The sequence below is a fragment of the Suncus etruscus genome, chromosome X (assembly GCF_024139225.1).
Source record: "Suncus etruscus isolate mSunEtr1 chromosome X, mSunEtr1.pri.cur, whole genome shotgun sequence".
Lineage (NCBI taxonomy): Eukaryota > Metazoa > Chordata > Mammalia > Eulipotyphla > Soricidae > Suncus > Suncus etruscus.
Genome location: NC_064868.1, coordinates 118969912 through 118996053, shown reverse-complemented (window position 1 = coordinate 118996053; position 26142 = coordinate 118969912). Strand labels below are relative to the sequence as shown.

General features: G+C 39.4%; 1 protein-coding gene across 1 annotated transcript in view; it reads left to right on the top strand.

The window, feature by feature from the left end:
* DOCK11 (dedicator of cytokinesis 11) overlaps positions 1-26142 on the top strand; it is a 238753-nt gene that overhangs the window by 113613 nt on the left and 98998 nt on the right. The window contains exons 13-21 of the mRNA XM_049767019.1: positions 7754-7872; positions 10606-10675; positions 10763-10888; positions 11786-11857; positions 13621-13767; positions 18819-18902; positions 19992-20103; positions 22077-22255; positions 25821-25937. Coding sequence (XP_049622976.1) covers positions 7754-7872; positions 10606-10675; positions 10763-10888; positions 11786-11857; positions 13621-13767; positions 18819-18902; positions 19992-20103; positions 22077-22255; positions 25821-25937 — 1026 coding nt within the window. The remainder of the gene's footprint in view (positions 1-7753; positions 7873-10605; positions 10676-10762; positions 10889-11785; positions 11858-13620; positions 13768-18818; positions 18903-19991; positions 20104-22076; positions 22256-25820; positions 25938-26142) is intronic.

The window sequence follows — 26142 nt, the reverse complement described above, 5'->3', positions numbered from 1 at the left end:
GTGGTCATTAATTTATGCTTATTCCTTGAGTGCTTCCTAGGGGCCAGCAAACACTCTAAGCATGAGGACAACAAGTGAAGGAAATATTATCCTAGTTGTCAAGGAGATTATTTTCATGTGCAGGCAGTTGGACACTGAGCATTTTTGTCTGGGAGATAGAATATCATAACATATATAGAGTGGCAGGTGGTGATCTCTAAGGAAAATCAGGACATGGCATAGGAGAGTTTGCAGTGATTAAGAGGATCTCCTCTTTTAGATTCCAATGGACAAAGGAGAACTTGCTGGCAAAGTGATATCCTATTGAGACCTAAAAGAAATCAGGGCACTGGCTTGGTGACCTTATGGGAAGTCTTGGGGCTGCAAGTCCAAAGACCCTACGGAGTTGGATTGTTTTGTTCAAGAAGTAGCAAGGATACCCATGTGGCTGGTTTGTGGAGCTAAAGTACACCATGTGGAAAGAAAGCTGGTGGTGCTGTTTGGTGAAGGCCTGGTAACCCATGGTGAAGAGATGGACTTAGCCTCTGGACCAGATGGATAGATAGTTTTGTATAACTTGGGTCAGAGGAGTATGGTATATGATGCCATTGGTTAGTAGCATTCAACCTGTCATATAGCCACTTTGCTGTTAGAAAGGTAGAAGCAGAGAGACAGTCATATATGTTGTCTATAAGTTGATCTGAATGTTCATTCAACAATAAAATAATTTACCTTTCAAATTCTTCCTTGGATAGCAATATATTTATTTATCTTGGGTGTAAAATTCGAGCTCTGCATTTGAATATTTTGTTAATGTCTTGGGCTTCTTCCAGGGGGTATATTTTAACAGACTTCAGTGGAACAGAACACTACTTTCATGAACTGGTATCCTTAAAAGAGAATGGAAATACTCATAGTTATGTTTTTAAAGGTGTGGACTCTGGTATTTTTCATGACCCGTGTTCGCCATCTAGTGGCAGTGAGTGAAATAGTAAATGTTTATAGCAATGACCAAACTGCTGTAAGGGAATGTTTCATGTGTTGAAAAGGATTCTAGAGATTTTTTTCTTCCTAAGCAAGGATATGCAAGCCTGAGTAGAGCTGACTTGTTTGAAATCACTCAGTGGTTTGGAGCAGAGCTCAACCAAGCCTGTAACGTATCTCTTGACCCTTAGTCCCACGTTCTTTCTTTTATTTTTGACTTTATTTAAACACCATGGTTTGCAGAAGACAGTTGTTTTGGGTATTCAATATTCCAACACCAATTCCATCACCATTGTCATCCATCCACTATTGCTCCCAGTTTCCCACCTCCCCCTGCCTACTCTCTTTTATAAAATAAGTTGTTAATTGAATCATTGTGAGAGTCAGCTACAAAATTGGTCATAATCAATTTTTAGTCATGAAATTTTCAGTCATGTCCAAACCCATCCCTTCATCAGTGCACAGTTCCGCTACCACTGTCCCCAGTTTGCTTTTCATCCACTCCCAGCCCTGTCTCCTGCCCGCCTCTATGGCAGATACCTTCTAAACACTGTGGCTTGCAGTATGGTTACTGAAGGGGTACCATACATAGCATTTTAATTCCTTTCAGCACCCAGTTTATCCAGAGTGATAATTTTCAACTCTTATTTTCATAATCATTGTTCTTCTGCCCTGACTTCACTCTCCTGCTTTTTATGGCAAGTTTTCTGTCATGGACTAGTCCTCATGGCCCTCATCTCTATTATTTTTGGGTATTATTACATACTGACATTTTTTATATCCCACAAATGAGTGTGATCATTTTATATCTGTCCCTCTCCCTCAACTCATTTTGCTCTTCATAATACTCTCCATATCTATATTATATTATATTATATTTTATATTATATAGATATCTATAATTTCATGACTTTATTTTTTTCTGATAGCTGCATAGTGTTCCACTGTGTAGATGCACCATCATGTCTTTATCCACTCATCCATTCTCAGACATTAGAGTTGTTTCAGAGTCTGACTATTCATAGTGTTGCAATGAACATAGGAATGCAGAGGGCTTTTTTTCTACATTGTGCTTTTGAGTGTCTAGGGTATGTTCCCAGGAGTGGCATTACTGGGTCATGTGTGGGAACTCAATTTCTAGTTCTTTGAGGAATGTCCTTATTGTTTTCTAAAAAGACTGGTGCAGTCTATATTCCCACTATCAGTGAATAAGATTGCCTTTCTCCCCACATCCGCACCAGCACTGGTTGTTCTTGTTCTTCTTGATCTGTCATAATCTCTGTGGTATGTGGTGATATTGCATTTGTAGTTTTGATTTGCAGCTCCCTGATGATGAATTATGTGGAACAATTTTTCATGTGCCTTTTGTTAAGCCTACTCTCTTAGGAGGCAAAAATCATTTTTCTATTGCTTGCTAATATAACTTGGCTAAATGAAATGATCGAAATATACTTCAGTACAAGAAAATTTGTGACAATAGTCATATCTCACTATGGTGGCATGTTGCTAGTTGATCATTTTGTATTATTTTTAAATTGAGTTGTTATTTTTTTTAAATTTAATTGGCTCCTAATCTTACTACTTTCCATCTACTTTGATGTGCTCCTCATTTAGTGTGTCCCTACTAGGCTCTCAGGATTGTGGAATTTGAAGGTGTCACATAGCCTCATGAGTCACCTTGTGTTGCAGGAACTCTAGTATCTCTAGAACTGGGCTGATAAGTTTCAGTGGTTTGGCTTGGCCTGCGTGTCTTCTGAGAGAAGTAGTGAAGTTCTGAAGGTGAGCTTATAAGGCAGTGGCTGTGGGATGTGGGTGTGGCTGCTGAGGCTTCCAACAGGACAGGGTTGGGAGAAGGTGCCCACCCCCACTCTGAGAGAATCTTGGGAGTCTTTAACCCATAAACCGACGTGCCTGGAATTTTCATCAGTTAGTATCTCTGCAGAGATTACTTGTAAAGGAGTAAAGTTGATCTTATTTGCATGTGGGTATGGGTGTGGCTGCCATGGCCTTGGCAGGATGGGCTCTTGGCTGCCCTTCTCCCCAGGGCACCCCAGTGTTTTTAGCCCAAAGACCAGTGGACCTGTGAGTTTTAGTAGTTTGGCTTGCATCTCTTCTGAGATTAGTTGTGAAGCTGTTGTTTACATGCTGTTTACATGGCATTGGCTGTCGGATGTGGGTGTGATTCCCTATTCTTTTTAATAAACTCAGCCATAGATAATCCTGTAAATAATGCCAGTTTACCGATTTCACTTTTGCTTGTTGTACATTTTGGGGGGGAGGATGCTAGGTGTTTTATTTATATATAGGATTTAATACTTCTGATAATCACCCGAGGTAGTTCAATTTGATCCCCATCCATATTGGTAAATACAGGCAGGCAGAGATTAAGAAACTTTTATAGCTGGTCCCTTTTATAACAACTAATAAAAGAATGGGTAGAATTCAGTCTAAGGTATTTTAAACCTAGAGTACGTACTTCCTCTGGGGCACAAACACAAAGATGCAGTCGTAAAATAAATCAATCTAAATTTAAGGAAGAGTAATAGTTCTTACAAAAAAAATCAACATAGCCAAAAGTTAGAATAGTAGAGCAGAACTTTTTCTGAAAGTGTTTTTTTTTTGTGAGCAATACCTCAGTGACAGAGAAAAACACAAGTATTCACTTTCATCTCATTATTGGGCTGTATGTATTACTCAAATATTTTGTAGTTTATTCATCACTCTCATTTTTTTACACTTGCAGTTTTTGCACCAGGCCCACTATCAGAGTGTAGGGTCTTACCATTGTTTACCCCAAGGTCCCTTTCCCCCACACCCTACCACTCTCAAATCACTATTGATCTTACTGATTTTATTTGGGATCATTTAATAATTTTTATTGCTCTTTAGACTCTGATTCACTTCACTTGGCATAGTACCCTCTAATTTTATCAGTTGTAACATACTGAGAAATTTCATCATTTCTCATAGTTGAGTAGTAATGCATTGTTATGTGGTTTATGCATACAAACCATTATTTCCTCTATCCACTGGATTGGATCCAGTCTTGGATTATTGTAAACACAGTTGTGATAAGATAGGTGTGCATATGTCATTTATGATTAATTTTTGTTTTCTTAAGGTAGATAACTAGGAATGGGACTTCAGGATTGTTACACCCTTAACTGTGCATTTACATTTTTCTAGATAATGGGGCTTGCAGAGAAGAAGAATGGAGGGGTGTTATTCAGCTAGGATCTTATAACCAATTGGAGAGGTAGAACATATGTAAATAAAACCAATAGTATGAGTCAGCACTATAAATGATAGTCTAGAGCCAAGTTAGATTAAATGTTAAGTACAGGGTGCAGGTTCAATGCACTAAAAATTTAGTGAACTGGGGGCCGGAGCAATAAATACAGCAGGTAGGGTACTAACTAGACTTGCACTCAGCCAATACAGATTCTTTTGTTGGCACTCCAAATTGTCCTTCCTTTAATACTACCAAGAGTGATTCCTGAATGCGGAGCAAGAAGTAACCCCTGAGCTCCACCATGTGAGGCCCAAAACAAACAAAAAAAATCCAGTGAAGTGAGCAATGAAGGCTTTTTCTTTAGCTTATCCTTGAGTTCCTTGTACATTCATTCCTTCTGAGTCAGAGATGATGCTGGGTGTTGGGAATGTTATGGGGGAACATTTCAAACAACAAGCTTGCTCTGTTTCAGGTACGGAGAATAAACCTAAGTAACACTTGGTAGAAAAGAACGCTACTAACAGACTAAGGGAACTGACAGACTAAGGGAACTAAGACCATTAGTACATTCCAGCTAGCACTTTTGGGGACGACTTGTCTGAGGACATGACACTTCAAGTTGAAAAGAAACAAAGGAGAGAAAGTAGAGCAGGTGCTCAGGGAGGCACATCCATAACCTCCCAGATCTCAAGTCAATAACCATGGGGGTGATTCATTCTTTCTCTTTCTTTCTTTCTTTCTTTCTTTCTTTCTTTCTTTCTTTCTTTCTTTCTTTCTTTCTTTCTTTCTTTCTTCTTTCTTTCTTTTCTTTCTTTCTTTCTTTCTTCTTTCTTTTCTTTCTTTCTTTCTTTTTTCTTTCTTTCTTTCTTTTCTTTCTTTCTTTCTTTCTTCTTTCTTTCTTTCTTTCTTTCTTTCTTTCTTTCTTTCTTTCTTTCTTTCTTTCTTTCTTTCTTTCTTTCTTTCTTTCTTTCTTCTTCTTTCTTTCTATCTATCTTCTTCTTCTTTCTATTCTATTCTATATCTATCTATCATCTATCTATCATCTATCTATCTATCTATCTATCTCTCTACTATCATCTATCTCTATCTATCTATCTATCTATCTATCTATCTATCTATCTATCTATCTATCTATCTATCTATCTATCTATCTATCTACAACCCACCCACCCCCTACCCACCTACCTACCTACCTACCTACCTACCTACCTACCTACCTACCTACCTACCTACCTACCTACCTACCTACCTACCTACTTACCTACCTATCTTTCTCATACCACCAGGGATTTCCAATTTTTAGGGAGATAGAGACTAAAGTAAGGAACTTTGTTCTTCAAAAACTTCTGCTTCTTAATTTCTCTAATTAAAATAAAATGTTCCCTGGACAGAATTGCCCAAGGCAGCACGGTTTTGACACCAACATCAAAGCTCTGAGATAAGAGAATAACTGTGTTATAGCTGGTGTGAGCACCTCAGATTGGTATCTTGGAAGGACTGAAAAAAAACCAGCCATGTACAGTGGAGTGGGGGATGCTGTAAGCAAGCGAAGCACACAAGCCTGGAAAGCCCTGGACAGCTTTCTGCTTACACTGACTTGTTGGGTGTGTAATGATGGGAGGAAATGGTTTGTTCCATTTTGCCTTCCCAGAAGAACATTCTGGTTGCTGTGTTGAGAAGAAATGAGAAATAATACTGGTGCAGGAAATGCCTTAGCTCTCCATCTTCTCTTTACCAGTTTCTTCTGAACGCTTTGCTGCCAGGCTCTGCCCACTTTATAGACTCAGGTGCTTCTTTCTTTGTGTATAGAGAGCTTGATCCCATTCATTCAAGTTGCCATTTGTATTGCACTGATTGGATTTCTATTGCCCTGCCAGGCAGGAAATTGCTGTATGTCAGGAATCATGGTGAATAATTTTTTGGTCTTTTGTTGACGTGCTTGACAGTTTATTCAATACACCTTTGTTGAAGAGATAGCTTTGTTGATAGCTTCACTGAAGTAGGTTTTTGAACGTAATTTGGAAGCAGACTGGGATTTGCTCAAACTGAACAAGGGTCTGATTGTTTGTGATATAATTAAGTAGCAATGACATCTTTTAAAACTTTGTGAAGAAGGGTAAATGTAAAGCCTAAACATGGGGTTAAGTGCATTTGGATTTAATAACTTATATCAGAGTTCCTCAGCCCAACTCTATTGGCATTTGGGGGTGGGGGAAGGATCTTTTTTTGTTGTTAGCATCTGAGCTTTCCATGATATGATAGTAGTAGTAGCAAAAACCAAGATATTTCTAGACATTAACAAATGTTCTGGGAGTGGGTGGGAAAGTGATACTTGGTTGAGAACATTGGAGAGAGGCACTTACAATATCTGGGCAGGTGATAGCCTGATCTGTGAACAGTATTGAAGGTAGATGAATTTCAGAATGAGGTGGACATATTGGGAGAAATGGGACACTGTACAGAGACCTGGTAGAAATAATATCAAATTATTTTGGCTATAGATTAGAACATCCTAATAGGAGGTCATGTTTAGTAAGAACAGAGAAAGGGACCAAAGGAAGAAGAAACTTGAGTGAGACCAACCATGTATACCTTGAGATCATTATCCATGTACCTGATTGAATAGATGCATCTAGAACTCTAAGGAGCTGCTGTTGTTATGTTTCAAGTAGAGAGGAGTCCTGAAAAAAGATGATAAAAATTAGGATGGAAAAGTGGAACATAAGTAAAGGCAGTTTTGCTGGGCATGAAGCTCCGTGATCAAGCTCAGTTCATGTCACATGTTGTGGTCTTCAGATCAATCCCTGGCACCACAGGGGGGAGGGTCAGGGAAGTAAGCGAGTCTGTAAAAGGTAAGTTCTGAGTTCCTAAAGTGTTCAGTCTTGTCTTATGTCTTGTTTCCCATGACACTAAAAATTTGATGAAGAAAGTACTCAGTGGTGCTGTTTTGTACTCTTGTTTTGGTTGGCCAGTTGAGTCATGAATAAATGAGGCAAGGAATGAACGAAAGCTGAGAAAAGGGAAGTAAACAGACACATATATGACACATTTCTGTGCATATCATTTCTATGACTCTAGCTGAGTACATTCCTTCTTTTTGATGTTAACACCGTTAACTAGCAATGAAATGTTAGGACACTGAAGACATGTCTTCCCAAGGATGTGAGGATGTAGAAAATTTTTTTGTGTGTATAGGCCATGCTTGGGTAAGGACAGTTTCATAGATAAGGACACTTTATTGACTCCCACGGAACTCTGGGCTGTTGAACTGCAAACTCTTCTCCACACTGGGGGGGCATTCACATACTTCAAACACTAATTGACCTGGCAAAAGTCAGTTGTCTCTATTTCAAAATCTGTTCATGCCTGCTTTGTTAGCTTCAGCACAGTATTTTAATAGGAAATAAGCAGAGTGATCAAAGAAATGCACGTCCCCTCTCCCATGCAACAAATAATTCTAGTGACAGTTCTTCTCATTATTTGATTTTTTGGTTGTTTCACCTTTGCAAATTATCTCATATTTTGTTTGTTTTCATAACTAATAATGACTTATTTTAGTGTTTGCATGCCATGGAGATCCAAGTCATGATACAGTTTCTTCCTGTAATTCTTATGCAACTCTTCCGAGTTCTCACAAATATGACCCATGAAGATGATGTTCCTATCAACTGCACCATGTGAGTTTCGGTGTTATACTATAAAGAGCAACTTTTTGTTTCCTTTTTCATTTCTTCATTTGAAACAGAAATTTCTCTTCTAAATGGGAACTGTGACATCACAAAAAAATCTAGTTTGATGATTTTCTGAAGAGCAGACTTGTATCCCCAATGCAAGATGACACGAGGAGCTATAGGATAAACATAGCATGTTTTCCTGTACAAGACATTCTAAGATATTACTACATGTCAAAATTACCTAGGGGTCTTGCACCTTGCTTTGCTAAGGGCCAGAAAGATAGTACAGCAGGTAGGATGCTTGTCTTGCACATGGTTAATTTTAGTTCTGTCCCTAACACCATTTACTATCCCTTATCACCATCAGGAGCAGGCCCTGAACTTGGCTGTGTGTGGCCCCAACCCCTCAATGTCTCTTTTAATACCACAATTCATAGAGGTTCAACCCTAGTCTCTGAGGATGGAGCACAGTCTGATCATTTTAAAGTTTTTTTTTGGTGTTTTCATAATGCAGAATGGTTTGAGAGCCATTATTGCAGACCATTATTCTAGACCAGTGAATGGCATCATGGCACAGTCACAATCATGGCCATGGTCTATTCTTGTATCATTTTAATTTTAGCCTAATTTAGTTATGAAGTACTTGGAATATGGCTAGTGCAAGTGATAAACAGAATTTTTTGTTTTATAGTCATACCCAGTGATGCTCACCTCAGACACCCAGCTCGGTGTTGGGGAACCATTTAGTATTAGGCCTTGATCCTGGGTCTCCCACATGCAAAGCACGGACTTCAGCCCTTGAACTGAACTGTTCTTTAGTTCTTGGCCCTGGAACTAGAATATTTTCTTGCAGTTGACTATATATATTTTTTTATTTGTTTGTTTGTTTTTGTTTTGGCCACACCTGGCTACTTCTGGCTCTGTACTCAGGAATAACTCCTCTGGAATAAAGGGTGCTGGGATGTAAGCACCCTATCTTCTATACTATCTCTCTGGCTCTTCTTATCATTAATTTTCATCTAGTCACATAAGTAGTCCTGACCCTAAGCTATCAGCTATTTTTAACATTTTTATTGATTGAAGTTCTATAAATTATAATACTGTTTTTTGTTTATGGGCCACACCTGGCCATGCCTAGGGCTTACTCCTGGCTCTGAGCTCAGGGATCATTCTTGGTGGGGCTTATGGAACAGATTGTGTGCTGAGGATCAAACCAGGGTCAGCCTGTGCAGGGCAAGCACCATATCTACTTTAATATGCCTCCAGCCATTAGTATGTTAATACTGGTTTCCCATGCACCATCAGTTTCGACTGAGTCATTCTGATAGAAAAACAGGATAAATCAAAGCTGCAAGATCGCCTGAATTTAAAAATTAAAGCAAGCTACTGGAGACAATGGGTGTGAACTCAATGCTGCTTGATTTTTGCTATGTTGCCTCTACTAGTGTGGCAACCTCCACCTCCTCATCTCCCAACGCTCAAGGGAGATACAGGCCACATTTGCTGTTTCTGCTCTGAAACAGCAAACAGTCTGTTTGAATGTTTACAGAGTCCTGTTGAAATCTGGTGGGTCTCACAACCTGGTTCCCACATCAGCATTAGTATCACTTAGAAGCTCTTTCAAATGCTAATCAGAGAGATGTAAATGTCCAGTGGTTCTAAGTGCTTAACTTGCTTGTCGATAACCCTGATTTGATCTTCAGCACTGCCTGGAGTGACCCCTCAGTATAAAGACTGGAGTAGCCCTTGAGCACTTTGGGCTGTGGTCTCAAAACTCACTAAAGCGCTAATCCTTGCAGTTCTGGATGTGACTCAGTGGAGAAGCACTTGTCTCAGGCATGTGAGGTCCTGGGTTTGCAATCTGGAACTGCCAAAGAAGAAAAAAGAGGGCCAGAGCTATAGTGCTGGGGACTTACTTGCCATTCCTGTAACTCAGCCACGCTCAGTCCTCGGCATTCCATATCCTTGAGCACTGCCAGGAGTGAATTCTGAGTGCAGAGCCAGGAGTAACCCTTGAACATCACAGGATTGCCCCCCACCCCCAAAAAAAGTTAAAAAAAAAGGAGGAAAAAAAACTAATTGCAGAACTTTAACCCAGATTTAAAAGATGTGGGTGAACAAATGGCCCAGTAGTCAGACCTTTTAACAATGCTGCACTGAGCTCCATTTGCAGACCCACTAGCTAGGCTCTCACGCTCTCCATTTTAAAACTTGCCATAAAACGTACATTTCCTTCCAGTCTAGGTTCCTGTCATTATACCTATCTTGTCTCTGCCTTCCCTTTTCTTACCTGTTCATGTGCTTTTCCTTTGTTCTTGGATTTTTTTTTCTTTTCTTACCAGAGGGGATTTCGAGGTCAGCCTTTTCTCAGATCTTTTATTATGTTGTCGCTGTGTCCATACTTCAAAGGTATCCAGAGATTCAGAAAGGGATGAAATCCCTGGGCGTCCATTAGAAAAGCTCCAGCGTTAGCACTGAAATTCTGAGGCCCTGAACATGCTAGATACTGGAATCTGATTTAGACCCAAACATAACCTCTTATGTCATCTTCCACTTTAAATTAGGTGGTGAGGTGGAGAGAAAGGACAGACTATATGAGCCAATTGAATAGTCTAAGGATGAGAATCCATGAGAGAAAGACAGCCACAGAGAGAGACTATATGAGCCAATTGAATAGTCAAAGGATGCAAATTCATGGTTACCCTGACATGCTGTCTTTCGTGAATATTGTTTCAGGGTTCTTTTGCATATTGTCTCAAAGTGCCACGAAGAAGGCTTGGATAATTATTTGAGATCCTTCATAAAGGTGTGTAGAATGGGCTTTCTTCTGGAAGAGGGATTTCCTGGGAGAATTTGATCTGACATTATTTTTTCATTCTGGTTGGCTTTGTAGTATAGCTTCCGTCCTGAAAAACCGAGCCCTGCTCAAGCTGCACTCATCCACGAAACCTTGGCTACTACCATGATTGCCATATTGAAACAGTCAGCAGACTTCTTGGCTATAAACAAACTCTTAAAGGTAAGGATATGAGGGGCCCAACGGGAGCCAAAAGTAGCAAAGAGATGTTGGTTGGAGGCGCTCCCATTTCAACTCTAGGCTCCCTTCTTTTTCTCAGGGGACCCTTCCTTTCTCGGGCCTGGCTCTGTGCACTTTTTAAAAATTTTGATCATAGTGGGTTACATATCTTTCACAGTAGTATTTTAGGTACATATTAACACTGAATCAGGGGAATACCCATCACCAAATTTGTCCTCCCCCCTCTGTGCACTTTTTACTTCAGTTCTCCACAGAACCTTTTTTTAATTTCTTCCCTCCAAGGGAATCGAGAGAATTGTCACCTGAAGCACCTGAATTAGCATCATGTCTCTCCCTTGAATGCTTAGGGCTAGGACATAGTATCCTACATTTGGGTACAGGGCAGTAACATTTGTTGTATAGAGAGAATTTCTTTTTTTTTATAGTAACATAACATAACATATAATATAATTGATATAATTATAATACATGTAAGTCAAAGAGAGATTCTGATTAAAAACACAATTTTTTTCCATAATGGCTTACATATCTTTCACAGTAGTATTTTAGGTACATATTAATATTGAATCAGGGGAATACCCATCACCAAGCAATAATATGGTAAAATACTCTTATAATCTCATGTGACAGTTCAATACATGTCTGCTAAGTGATGCCTTCTTGCTGAAGTGAACATTCCCATTATCCTCCTTTTTAACCACTTTTCGTTCTGTGGTGAATCGTATTACCCTTGTGTCAACACATTTTGAAGATGTTCTGTAGTACTTTTGATAGTGAGTAGTGATCACTGAAAAGTACTGGGAAATAATGTCCATTCTGATTTGTCACCCTTTGCTGAACTTCAAAGATCAAGTAAAAATTGACTTTATTTTTTTTTAGTACTCATGGTTTTTCTTCGAAATTATTGCCAAGTCTATGGCCACATACTTGTTGGAAGAGAATAAAATTAAGGTAAGTAGAATGAAAACTAATACCTGATTTTGGGGGCTGAGGAGATGGCTCAAAAGACTGGAGTACATGCTTTGCCTGGGGGAGACTTGAAATGGGATGGCTTGCTATTCAAGGGGAAGACAAGATTTTGATCCCTGGGACCATGTGGTCATATGGGTACCCTTGTATATGACCTCAAACCAAAAAGTTCATAGCTAACAGAGAAAGCTAATCTTACAGATAACAATGACATACAAATACTGTTTTTCTTGGGGATGGGGGGGCGCACCTTGTGGCACCCAGGGGTTACTCCTGGCCCTAGCTCAGAAATCACTCTTGGCATGCTCAGGGGACCATATGGGATGCAGGGAGTTGAAAACTGGTTTGTCCCGGGATGGTCGCATGCAAGGCATAACATTGTGCTATCTCTCTGGCCCCCAAATCCTGATTTGTTTAATAGTTCTTAGTCAATTCTGTTTTTAAAAGAATCAAAGTGGGTGGTGGATATAGCTTAGTAATAGAATTTTATGCACAAAAAATTCTGGGCACTGCTCTTGATAACCATCATCTCCAAACAAGACAAAACCAAAAACTTAAAGTGGCTGCATTGCATAAATTTGAGATCTGACAGCTCATATGTTCTCAAAGACCAATCTTCAATGATTCTTCTATATAGAATTTTTCTCTAATTATTTGCCACATAAAATGCATTGCCTTTAAATGGTTACCTTTGTCTTATGGTTTAAAGACATCTTTGCTGGAAACATCATTTGTGAGAAAATGTCTCAAATTAGAATTTCCTTGCAATTCTAAGGCATGTCATCTAAGACACATAAAAGTATTTTATGTAATACATGTGCTTCTGTAACATGATACATACATTTAGTTGTATTTTAAAACTACTTTAAAGGCACAAAGAATTAGTCTTAGTTATAGGAGTTGTAAAGGCAAATCTTGTGAAGTGAAAATATGCTCACTTTTTTTTATCATTTTACTAGAATTTTCACTGGCTGACTTGACTGAAATTGAAATGTATGTATGCTTTGTTCAGAAAAAATGGAACAAGAAACAAAGACATGTCTGCATATTAGAAACTTGAGTCTAAAGTCTTGAGTCTAAAGTGGTTCAGAATGACCCACTGACCTATACTTTTTCTTTTGTTCCCAAACTGGAGATAGATCTCAGAACCTCAAATGTGTACCACTGAATCACACACATCCCTAAACCCAGAGTGACCCATTCTCATTCATGTTATGAGTCAATTTTAATACTAAAGTTTTCGATATTCTGACAGCATACAGTACATTGGGAGAAAAAAAATTAGATTCCAGTGAAAAGTGCTTAGAATATAGAATGTGCTTGAAAATAGAAATGGTTGGCAGGAGAGATAGTACAGGGACTAAGATGCTTACTTTCCGGGCCCGGAGAGATAGCACAGTGGTGTTTGCCTTGCAAGCAGCCTATCCAGGACCAAAGGTGGTTGGTTCAAATCCCGGTGTCCCATATCCCCCCCCACCCCCCGTGCCTGCCAGGAGCTATTTCTGAGCAGACAGCCAGGAGTAACCCCTGAGCAACGCCGGGGGTGTGACCGAAAAACCAAAAAAAAAGATGCTTGCTTTCCATGCTGTTCAAACTGGTTTGATTCCTTACACCATATATGGTGCCCTGAGCACTACCATGAGTGCCACTGAGCACGGCCATGTGTGACTCACCCCCCAAAAATGGGAAAAATGGCAATTAATTTAGACATATGCTAACTGCCCTTTTTTCTATGCCCATTTAAGCTTCCCAGAGGCCAGAGATTTCCTGAGGCATATCATCATGTATTGCATTCATTGCTCTTGGCAATAATTCCTCATGTGACTATTCGTTTTGGGGAGATTCCCGAAGAGTCCAGAAATGTCAATTACAGTTTGGCTAGCTTTCTTAAGGTAAGTTCAATGCAAGCAGGGTTTGGTAAGGGATTTTTTTTTGCACCAATGCAATCTTAAAAGCCAAAAGAAAAATTATCCACCTCTTCGAGATTTCACTTGGTCTCTATAAGGATGTTGGGGGAATCCATCAGTTGAGTGAAAATAGTCAAGTTTGATGCCCCTCCACACCTGAAATGGCTGTTTAATTAAATCAGATATTCTACACAGATAGAATTGCCTTGGCATCTTGGTCAGATAGCATGCCTGGCATGATGGCATTTCAAGTATATTAATTTAAATGTCTATAGATGGTCATGTTCTTTCTAGGTTTATCACAGTCCCCCACCATGCCTTAGGCTACCCTCTGTTCTTCTACATATAAATTGACTGATTTATTTTAGACATAAAGTTTACAGCCTTGAATAAAAGCAATCTATTTTTTGAAACATCTTGCCAACATATGTAAAGAAAATGTTAAATTTAACCAGCAAGATTCTTTTGTTTGAAAATATTAGTGGTGGAAGATATTTGAGATTAATTTATTTGAGAAACACAGAAACCCATGTGTTTGTTAAAGAAACACATTTATAATTTATAATTGTTATATTTTGGTTTAAATATTTTATGAGGCCCAAGAGAAACTACATTGTTTAAGCACTTGCCTTTAATGTGGCTGACCAGGGATCAATCCCTGATTCCTTATATAGTCCCCTGAGTTTGTCAGGAGTGATCCCAGAGTGCAGAGCCAGGAGTAAACCATGAGCAAAGCAGGGTATGGCCTAAGACCCCAAAAACCATTATGCTGTATGTGATTTTGTCATTGTTGTGAAGGTCACATTTAGCACACTTGTGAATGGTGCCTATGGTGCCAGAGCCTTGAACATGTAAGATGTGTGCTCTACTCATCAAACCACAATGCTAGGCCTCTGTTTTGTCTTTTATCTGTATATATGGAAGGGGCATTACCAGAATTGTTATCATTCTACGAAGTAGATGACAACAGTATTTGTATGGTTATAAATAACAGGTATATTCTTATAATATATTTAGTAAAAATTATACCCACTCTTCTATTAGTGCCTTGCCATTTACCAACTACATATTAAGATACTTGTTCACACTTCGGTTCATTTGAGTGCTAAATATAAGGGCCAGGCTATGGAAACAACCCAATATATCCAGCTACAGGTGAATGAATTAAGACACTCTGGCATATGTACACAACAAATATTATGCAAATATAAGAAAAGATGAAATCATAAAATTTGCTATGATATAGATAGAACTGGAAGACATCATGTGAAATGAAATAAGGCAGAAGATGAAGGACTAATGCTGGGTGATCGCCCTCATTTGTGGAATAGGGACTCAAAATAAGAAAACATGTAGTTACTACACAATGACAAACCCTTGGCATTTGAATATAGATCATTTACAAACAGAGGGAGGAGCAGAAGAGGGAAAGAAGACCAGAACAGAGGTCCTGGGCACTTTGGTGACAGTGGGGTATAATAAGTTTGTTATCATATCATAAGTCTAAACACTATAATAAGAGCCTGTGCTCTGTTCCAAGAAATTTCAATATTCTCAATTAGTTTTTAAATGTCCAGAGAATAATTTTCTGGAACAGTACATAACCTGTCTCTCTTGGGAATAGAGCAATAGCACAGTGGGTAGAAAATTTGCCTTGCATCTGGTCGACCCAGGTTCAATCCTTGTCATCCCATATGGTCCTCCAAGCCCACCAACAATAATTCTTGAGTGTGGAGCCAGGATTTACCCTACAGTCAGGTGTGGTCTAATAAATAAGCCAAAAGCCTCCAAAAGAAAAAAAATTAAAAACTTCTCTTATTTTTCTTAGATTTTGCATCAGACATGGTGGTGTTCAGGAATTATCCTGGCTGAGCTCAGGAATCACTCCTGACAGGCCCAGTGCACCCTAGGAGATGCCAGGAATTAAACCCAGGTTGGCCACATCCAAGATAAGCACCTTACATGATGTAATAATACTCTGTCCCCAAAACTTTTCTCTTTTTGATGGTGAAGCACACTGGGCACTGCTCAGGGGTTACTCCTGGCTCTTCAATTAGGAATCACTCCCAACAGACTCAGGACCATGTTGGATGCCGGGATCAAACCCAGCCCAGGAGTTCTCTTATCAGAGTTCTTGTATCAGCTGTATTTGAATTTTACAACTGAAAATACAATTGTAGCACTCTTTTAGAAATCTTAGTTCTTTGAGCTGGAGCAATAGCACAGTGGTAGGGTGCTTGTTTGCCTTGCATGTGGCTGAGCCAGAGTGGACCCAGGTTCGATTGCCAGCATCCCAGCTGATCCCCTGAACATTCCAGGAGTGATTTCTGAGCACAGAGCCAGGAGCCACTCCTGAGCACCACCAGGTATGGCTCCAAAACAAAACAAAACAAAAAGATACTAAACAAATCAACAATAACTATATTTTAATGATAAATATTAAAAAATACTACAAATAGTATTTTCCAGTCAGAACACACATAAACTTGTTTTGTTTTGTTTTTGGGTGTGGTTCCTGGGGCTGGAGCGATAGCTCAGTGGCAGGGCATTTGCCTTGCATGTGGCTGACCCAGGTTAGATTCCTGGCATCCTATATGGTCCCCCAAGTCTTCCAGGAACAATTTCTGAGTGTGGAGACAGGAGTAATCCATGAGCACTGACAGATGTGGCCCCAAAACAAAAACATAATATTCTTAGCACTTAGTTGTATTAAAAGCCCAAACTTCCACATCTCTTTGTAAATTAAAGAACCTTTCAGCAATGTAAAACTGCAGCTCCCTCTGTGGACTTTATGCTTGAATTTTAAGAGGATGTGAACAGAATGGATTGAATTCTGATTGCAAAAACCTTTGTCTTCTACTGTGGGCTTTCAAAGCTTTGAGAGGCTGGAGCTATCTTCAGATTCAAATGCACACTCAAGATAAAGTGGGGCAGTAGTTACATTGAGTACTGACAAAATCCAGGAAACAGGAAAAGAGAACCACCGGGCCTCAAAGAATTTCAGGTCCCCCTAGCAGGGGTCTCAAACTCGCTGCCCATGGGCCACAAATGGCCCTCCGTATAACATTTTGTGGCTCTGCCCTAGAGGAATCTTTGTTTTGTTTTGTTTTAGTTGTTTGGGTCACCCCCCCAATGTTCAAGGCTTACTACTGATTTTGCACTCAAGGATCACCCCGACTTTGCCTCCTGCAACCCCCAGGTAAATTGAGTTTGAGACCCCTGCACAGGGTCCTTTGGATAGCTCCCATGGTAGATGTGAATTTAGCATGAAGCCACTTTGCTTCCTGGCATCACCCCTATATGCTGTGATTAAAGCAAGTCCAAGTACCATATTTTTTGCTCCATCAGACGTACTTGACCATAAGACGCACATAGTTTTTAGATGCTCTCCTCCCCTGCACTCAGGCTTCAGTTGCAGGCGGCATTCGCTGCATAAGATGCATCGTTTTGAGGAAAAGTTTGTCTCCTGGTACAAAAAATATGGCATTAGTGTGTGATCCTCTCCATCCCCAGTCATCACAACATTAATAACAACAAGTGGGGTGCCAGAGCGGTGGCACAAGCTATAGGGCATTTACCTTGCACGTTCTAACCTAGGACTGACTGCAATTTGATCCTCTGGCATCCATATGGTCCCCCCAAGCCAGGAGCGATTTCTGAGCACATAGCCAGGAGTAATGCCTGAGCATCACCAGGCATGGCTCAAAAACCAAAAAAAAAAAAAAGAATATTAGAAACTGGAGGCTGGAGTGGTGGCGCAGTGATAGGGCGTTTGCCTTTGCCTTGCATATGCTAACCTAGGACGGACCTTGGTTCAATCCGCCGGCGTCCCATATGGTCCCCCCAAGCCAGGAGCAATTTCTGAGCACATAGCCAGGAGTAACCCCTGAGTATCACTGGCTGTAGCCCTCCCCAAAACAAAACAAAACAAAAGAACAACAAATGGAAGAGAGGGAAATAAATGAACGAGTGATTTAATATAGACACATATGCACATATCCGTACATATTCCAAGAAATAAAGTTTATCAAGATGACAAGAGTTAAGGTTATTGGTAGTAGAGTATTCATGAGTACAGGGAGAAATTATTTAGGAATAGTTTAGAGATGAACAGCTTATGTACAGAGTTCAGAATGTGTGTGGGTTGAGCTGAAAATGCTTCCCAGTGCCAGATAATAAAATATCTTGGATGTCCGCCTAAGGACCACCAAAGATTTTTATGGTAGATTTCATTAATTGAAATAGCCTGTAGGTTTCTAGTATACATGCAGCATTATAAATCAACCTCTGCATGTATGACTTTGTGTCCAACATGCTAAAGCTTGGTTTTCATCCTGCACCTTCTAATTGAGCTCTTTCCCCTGATTAGCCCATTCTCTTCACCTGCATTTTGTTCTTAGAGCCTTTAGAATTTTGTTTTTTGTTTTATTTACTTAACTTTTTTCTCTCTGTGTGTTATATCTGAGGGAAATGACTTGGGAGAAGTGCCAAAATTTCTTTGGGGGTTTGGGGGACTTCCAAGCAATGCTCAGGGGCCCTACAGGGCTACCGATGCCATGTTGCTAAAGGTCCAGTAGTGATGAGTGTCTGAAGGGCCATTTTGGTGATGTTTGGCAAAACTTTCAGTGCCAGGGATCCCAGAGCCTTGAACATACAAGATATCAATTCAAACCCTTTGGGATATCTCCCTAGTTCGAAACAGTTGAGACTTTTGTGCTTGATGAAGTTTCAAGTTAGGTTCTGTCTTACCACTGACTGAGTCACATCCCCAGCCCAAATTCCTAAAAGTTTTATTAAACAAATTCGGGATTTCATTCAGTACTTAGTCCTGGCTCTGAGCTGGGGATTCAACCCCAGTCAGATAGGCGAGTACCCTCTCCACTCTTCTATCACTCTGGACCCATGGAAATTGTTATTTTTTATTTGTATGTAAAAGTGATATTTTCACCCCTTGAATGCAGACAATATTAAAATAAAAATGCGCACAATATTTTTCATAGTATATTACTAATTGCATTTTGATTTGGTTTCTATAGCGCTGTTTGACACTAATGGATAGAGGATTTGTTTTTAATCTGATAAATGACTATATATCTGGATTCAGTCCCAAAGATCCTAAGGTAAGTTCTAAGAGTATACCTGTAAGAGGGTTGGAAACATTTGACACATGGACTGTGTTAGGCCCACACAATCCTGGAATTGACCCTGGTGTGTGATGAGACAGACATAGATCCTTCTCATTGGCTGCATGTATTGTAGGACCCATGATTGATATTACAAACAGGCATATTAGGGGTTGGGGCACTTGCCTGGCACACAACTGATGCCCCAATTTGAATCTTTGTCAACATAAATGGTTCCCCAAGCATTTCTTGAAAATCCTAAAGTTCACTACTGAGCACAAAGCCAAGAATAGTCCCTAAGCACCACAGAACCTAGAAAACACCAACCCTAGACTACACAGTATTCAAATGGTTCTTGACAAAAACAAGGTTACTCAATGCCCTATAAACTTCAGGCTGACTTTATTTTCTCCTGGGTAGATTTTGAACTGCTGTGTTATCTAGGTACAGTGAGCTATATATCAAAGTCAAAAGCATTGGATGCTGTTTTGGGATGCCCTAAGATTACATACGTTATCCAGAAAGACTCCTGGGACTTAATATCTACTCAGGGATATAAGATTAATTACAGCAGCCCACGATAGATGCTCAACAGGATCAATAAGGGAAGAAGAGATAAAAGAGAGTCTAATGTGTCCCATCTGCAGGCATCCTGGAAACCCCCACACCCTGCGAAGAGTACCCCATAGATGCCGGACATTTCTTTTTTGTGATTCCTATTAAATTTAGGGATTATATAAGTGGCTGACCATGGACCAGGGTTATTGTCTTAGAAGGATAAGCAAGTGGTGGCCATAAATCGATTTTTACAAATAATTGTGGGAAATACAAACTCATTATATCTAGGGAATGATTCAAAATTCAGTCTTCCAAGGGCCTGCCAACCACCATGGCCTTTTAAGGTATAGCAGCCTGGGGTCTGCTGTGTTGTCTTTGCTGTACACAGGCCCTGCCTCAAGGTAAGGCTTCAGGGCTTCAAGATTTCTGACCCCAAATTCTTCCAACAGGAAATTGAAAATATATTTTATTATTCACTTCATTAACATCTACTAACTATGAATGGATGCATGATTCCTTTGCATTTAGGTTCTGGCAGAGTACAAGTTTGAATTTCTACAAACCATCTGCAATCATGAACATTACATTCCTCTGAACTTGCCAATGGCTTTTGCCAAACCTAAACTTCAGCGTGTTCAAGGTATGTGTTTCGGTTTTCTGTTTCTTTTTTATATTTTTGTTTATTTGTTTTTTTTTTACATTTTTACTAATGCTAGTGTAGCACAATGTTTTCTAATTCAATTGGGCAAATTACAGTTATGCTCATGTTATTCTTTGAGCCTAGACAATGGTTTTCTGTATTTCCTGCAGCTTAGTCTATCTCTTGGTAATATTTGCTGTATGAAGAAATCTCAAATTTTTATAATTTACCGCTTAAACACAGATACTAGACTGTTTTCAAGTTGTTCTCTGTAGTCGTGTTTGCATTATTATGAGACTAAAGTAAAAGAAACATAAATGTATTTTTCTACTCAAATGAACGAACCTTCAAAAGAGAAAATAGAAAGGCAGAGTAAGATATATGCATGCACTGAGTCCATAAACTTAAGTTATCACCAATGCAAGTTTTATTGAATGCTTTGCTGTGTAACTCTATTCTTATGTTACTATGTTTTTTATTTGTCCCTTTTCTTTTCGTATATTAATTAGATTTTTTTTCATTTGCCGTGGACCGTTTGACTTCAGTAGGTAGGTTTAACTCGGTTCACTCTCAAGAAGCTTGCTGTCTTTGAAAACAATTGATTTGATGAATGGCTCAGGTGGATGGGGGCTTTGTTTGCTTTGCAATTCCTGCCTAGCCCAAAGGCACCTTTGGTTTTGGGACCCAGAAATAGATGAGGAGGCAGTGTCTATTTGAAAAGTAAGGCGGAGCATTGCTTAGATCCAACTTCTGAATACTGCCTGTAGAAAAAAGTTTCTATTCAAGCCAGTCCCCTGGGGAAGGGTGGTTGGGTGGGAGAACTAGTAGATTTCCTTCAAGTGTACATCATTTCTGTCACTCTTGTCACCCAATGAAGCTTTGAAAGGTTAGTCAGGACTGGCCCTAGTATGTAGAAAATGATGGCTATCTACTTGTCACCAAGGCAGGAAGAAACAGCATAGGAAGAAACTGTGTTGGCTTCTAGCAGGAATAGGTACTGGCCTGTGGTTTCAGAGATAGAATTACAGCTGGTGAAAATGAGGAGGAAGTATTTGACAAATCAAACACCCCTCCTCATGTTAGCCCTCCCTCAGAGCCTACATTGGTATCTCTCAAATGCTTCCCCTCCTATGGAAAGCAATGGCAAATTTGTGGGAGGAGGAGGTGGGTCAGGATTTTAGTCACAGGATTTAAGGCCCAGGTGACTATGCAGCTTTCTGTGAAGTGCTAAAGAGGCCATAGAAGAAACCAAAAACTTGTCTTTTAGGTTTCTGGCAAGGGAGAAGATTAGAGTGAGAATAAATGACTGAAATTGATCACAATCTGTTCTGAGTATTGTCACAAGCACAATACTGTCTGCTGGGATTCAAACAGGATTGGGGCTTTAAAAGGGAATGAGAGGCATAGTTTGACTGTATGAAGTAAGCTGTATGTATTTGTGCAATGATGAATTGGCCAAAGATGAACTGTTTTGCTTATTCTTATATACCCTTATATAGGTACTATTTGCTAAACAGTCCATAGTTAATATTCTTAGAATGATTCACTGGTCTTTTTTCTCTTCCATTTCTTACTTGACATAAATAAAAAGATAAGCCAATTGCCATATTATATAGTGATTCAACTTCGTAGTTATAACAGAATTTCTTTAGAAAAAGATGTGTTAAGACATTATCAAAAATGATCTTTGATTCTAAGTTCCACCTTCATAGGACTTAAAAAGAATAAAGGGGGGGGGAAATCAATACAATATTTAAATACAAGTTGTTATTTAGCTCAATTGTCTTTAAGGTTATTTGCTAACCCTATAAAAATCTTATAGACTTTTGCATGCTCTAGATGATCTAAGAAATATTGAGCTTTATTAATACAATAGCACCTGATGGCATGATCACATATTACTAAATAATTTGGACTTCTTGTGCAAAAGTCATTTTGAGAATTAAATGGGTCTTAATTTCATTGTGCTGCAGATTCAAACCTTGAATGCAGTTTATCAGATGAGTACTGCAAACATCACTTCTTGGTTGGTCTACTTCTGAGGGAAACCTCCATGGCTCTTCAAGACAGTTATGAGATCAGATATACAGCTATCTCTGTCATCAAGAATCTTTTGATAAAACATGCATTTGACACAAGATATCAACACAAGGTAAGGATACCTAGATCATCATAAGTTATCACATAAATAAAATTCTTCTCTGATCATCAGTCAAGATGATGTTTTCAGTAAAGAACACAGTACATACACATGCACTTTCACAAATTACATATGTTTGCTTTAAATGATTAAATTTTGAAAGTGCTATTTCATTAACTGTTTAAGAACTCTATTCTCTGAAAGCATGTCTAAGGAACAAAGCAACTATTTTATAATTTATATATAATTATGACTTTCTGGAACAGAAAGATAGTACAAGGATTAAGGTACTTGCCTATACACAGCCAACTGTGGTTTGATTCCTCAGCACCACATCTGGTCCCCCAAGCACTTCTACAAGTGACCCCTAAGCACCAAGCCAGGAAGAGCTTCTGAGCAATATTGAGTGTCACCTAAGGGTTCCTTCAAACTTCAAATAAGAAGTCATAGAAAGGTCTGGGAATGTCATTCAGTGGTAGAGGACTTGCTTCACATGTGTGAGGTCCTGAGTTTGATCCCTGACACTATATGGTCCCCTAAACACCAAGCCAGGAATAGTCCTTATGCACTGCTGGATATGAATCAAACCAAACCAAACTAAACCAAATCAAAACAAAACAAACCAAAACCAAACCAGCCAAGTCAAGTCAGATAGGATTGTAACCATCATGCATACTTTCATACACACATTTTAGTATATTTTCTTAAATATCTCCTTAAAATAAAATAAAATAAAATAATCTCCTTAAATTAATGTAGTGTGTTGTTGATGAATTTAAGAAGACATGCTAAATAAATATAGAGATAATATAGTAAAATACGTAATTGGATATTTCCTTCCTTAGTTAAAAATGTGGGTGTGGCTATAACCTTTCATATATTTCATATTATCTATGTGTGAAGACCATGGCTATAGTTGCTATTTATTGTGCTTTTGACATATAGGGCCTAAGGGCCTGGGAAACAGTTAAACAGATTGACATGCATATGTGTAGGAATAAAATGATTTTAGGAGGGGAGAGGGAGAGAGAGAGGGAGAGAGAGAGAGAGGGAGAGAGAGAGAGAGAGAGAGAGAGAGAGAGAGAGAGAGAAGAGAGAGAGAGAAGAGAGAGAGAGAGGAAACAGGGGTTAGGGTACAGGCTTGTATGTTGTCGATCTTAGATTCCTGGTGTAACAATCCTCCAAGCACCACTTAGTCTAACTCTGAATACCCCAAACCTCAACAAATGTTTTAGGAAGCATTGCTCTCAGGGTGAATACTGTAACCCTTTGTTTACCTTCAAATATAAAGAAAGTCTTGATTATTTTATTGTAATTATATTGGAGTTGGAAATAAATTTTATTTATTTTCTAGATTATTCCTTAATAAATAGAATTTCTGCCCTATCCAGTTATATTTCTTTTTTTGGGGGGTGCTTCACACCTGGTGGCACTCAGGGTTTACTCCTTGCTCTGTGCTCAGAAATTGCCCCTGGCAGGCTTGGGGGACCATGTGGGATTCTGGAAATCGAGCCACCCGTCTCCTGGGTTGGCTTTCTGCAAGGCAAATGCCGTACAGCTCTGCTATCTTTCCGGCCCCTCCAATTATATTTCTTTAGTTACAGAGAATTTTTTCTTTATAAACCTTGCTAATTTTCTAAGTTGAATTCTGTGATAAAATAGTTTTCAGTTCCATAGCTTCGACATGCTATTCACTCTTTCAGCTTAGTTGGGTTTGGTTCCAACAGCTCACTCACCCTCAAGTAATTTGCTCCATTATGTGTCATTTTCTTTTGAGTGATTCACGTCCCCACTGTCTTCACACAGCATATAGTGTATACAAATAATAGTATAGGAATGAAGTGCTTACTTATATGCACTGACCCTGGTTTGAATTCCTGCCACCATACATGGTCTCCCAAGCACTGTGCGGGGTCACTTCTGAGCACAAAGCCAAGAGTATCCCCTGAGCATTACTGAGTACGGAGCATCCCCTCCACTCGTACCAGTTACTACTAGTTCTTATTAACTGCAGCTTGCACATGGTAGTGAGGTTAAAGGATCTCATGTAGTGTGGCTGGCTGCAAAGCGGTCAGCTGCAATTTCAAAGGATTTACACAAAGGCAACAAAGTGAGTTTACCTCTCTTTGCAGAACGAAGTAATATTTTTCCTTCCTGTCTCTTTAAATGCAAGTGAAGGCAAGTGGTATTTTAATAGTATTTTACCTGGGGGTGGAGCTTTAAATATTTTAGTCCCATATAAACAGTATTTACTATTTTTGTGCAGTTACTAGTTTTGTGCAGTTTTGTGCACGTGTCCATGTACACAACACTTTTGTTCAATATGTAAACACAGTGCCTGTTGAAATGTGTAGACTAAGGGAATGGTTGAAATGCCAAGCTCATTACCCTTTCAGTGACTTCTCGCTTGCTTTCCTTTTGTTCCAAAGCTTCAAGTGGGTGTTCAATGAGTAGACAAATTTTTTAAGACAAGTTAGTTGACTTGGCAGTCTGTCACTGTCCCAGTTTCTGGTGTAGTTTGTACATTTGACATGAGGACTAAGTCAGTTGTCCAATTTTAATGTTTATGTTCCCAAAGAAACTTCTGGAATTTGGTACTGGAAAGTACTACCCACACGGGTTTTGCTAACTTCAGTGTACATACATAGCTCATGAGACCTGCCTTTGGCTAAGAAACCCAACACATTGGATAAGCTATACTGTGTTAAGATTACTACTGGCCAGTATTTTTTTGGGGGGAGGGAGTTGGGTCACACCCAGCAGCACTCAGGGGTTATTCCTGGCTCTGCACTCAGAAATCACTCCTGGCAGGCTCGGGGGATCATATGGGATGCTGGGATTCCAACCACCGTCCTTCTGCATGCAAGGCAAACACTTTACCTCCTTGCTCTCTCTCCAGCCCCAACTACTGGCCAGTTTTAATGATATGTTTGTGAGCACATTTATCTTTTATCTTAAAATAGATGGAGCTAGCCATGGTCACATTAGTCTATGTTCTTACGTTCTTTACTTTCAGTGTTGAGGATTGAATCCAGGGCCACCAACAGGCAAAGCAGGTGCTTCATCGCAGGCACAAGATCACATGATGTGCATTGCAGCTTTAATCAAAGCCAAAAACATGTTTCTTGAATGAATAGAGCAATTCACTGGGCTTTTGCTTCTTTTGTTTATTCTTTTAGCAGCTGTGTATTGACCATCTGCTGGGTGTCCAGGCACTGGGGATGAACACAATCACTGCTCTTGTGAAAATCAACCCACACTGGAGTTGAATAGGACGAATAACATCTGCCTTATGGATCAGCTGCTATTACATCCATCTTTTAGCCTCTCACTTTATATAGCTCTGTCTGAGTGCAGAGATTCCATTCTGCATTATCTAGTAAGACAAAGGTCCAGAAAATATTGTGGCAATTAATTTTGAAAATATATAATGATCAATGCCTCATTAATTTGTTGTAGCTTATAGCCTTTACACTGATAGGGAGATTTTATTTGTAGTGTATGTGTATCCTGTATAGTTTATACATATTATATATAATACTCTGAGAAAAAATAAGGTTTTAATATTATTTTTCAGAACCAGCAAGCCAAAATAGCACAATTGTATCTCCCATTTGTCGGACTGCTTTTGGAAAATATACAACGATTAGCTGGTCGAGATACCCTGTATTCTTGTGCAGCCATGCCCAATTCTGTAAGTAGTCATATTTCTTCTGGAATTTACCAAATGTATTTAGTGGCAAGTGGCCATATACTCTGGGTTCTCAATCTGGTTTTATTGTTTGTTTTTTTGGTCAAACCCAGCAGCGCTCAGGGGTTACCCCTGGCTCTATGCCAGGGGTATCGCTGCTGGCAGGTACAGGGGACCATATGGGTTGCCGGGATTCGAACCACTGTCC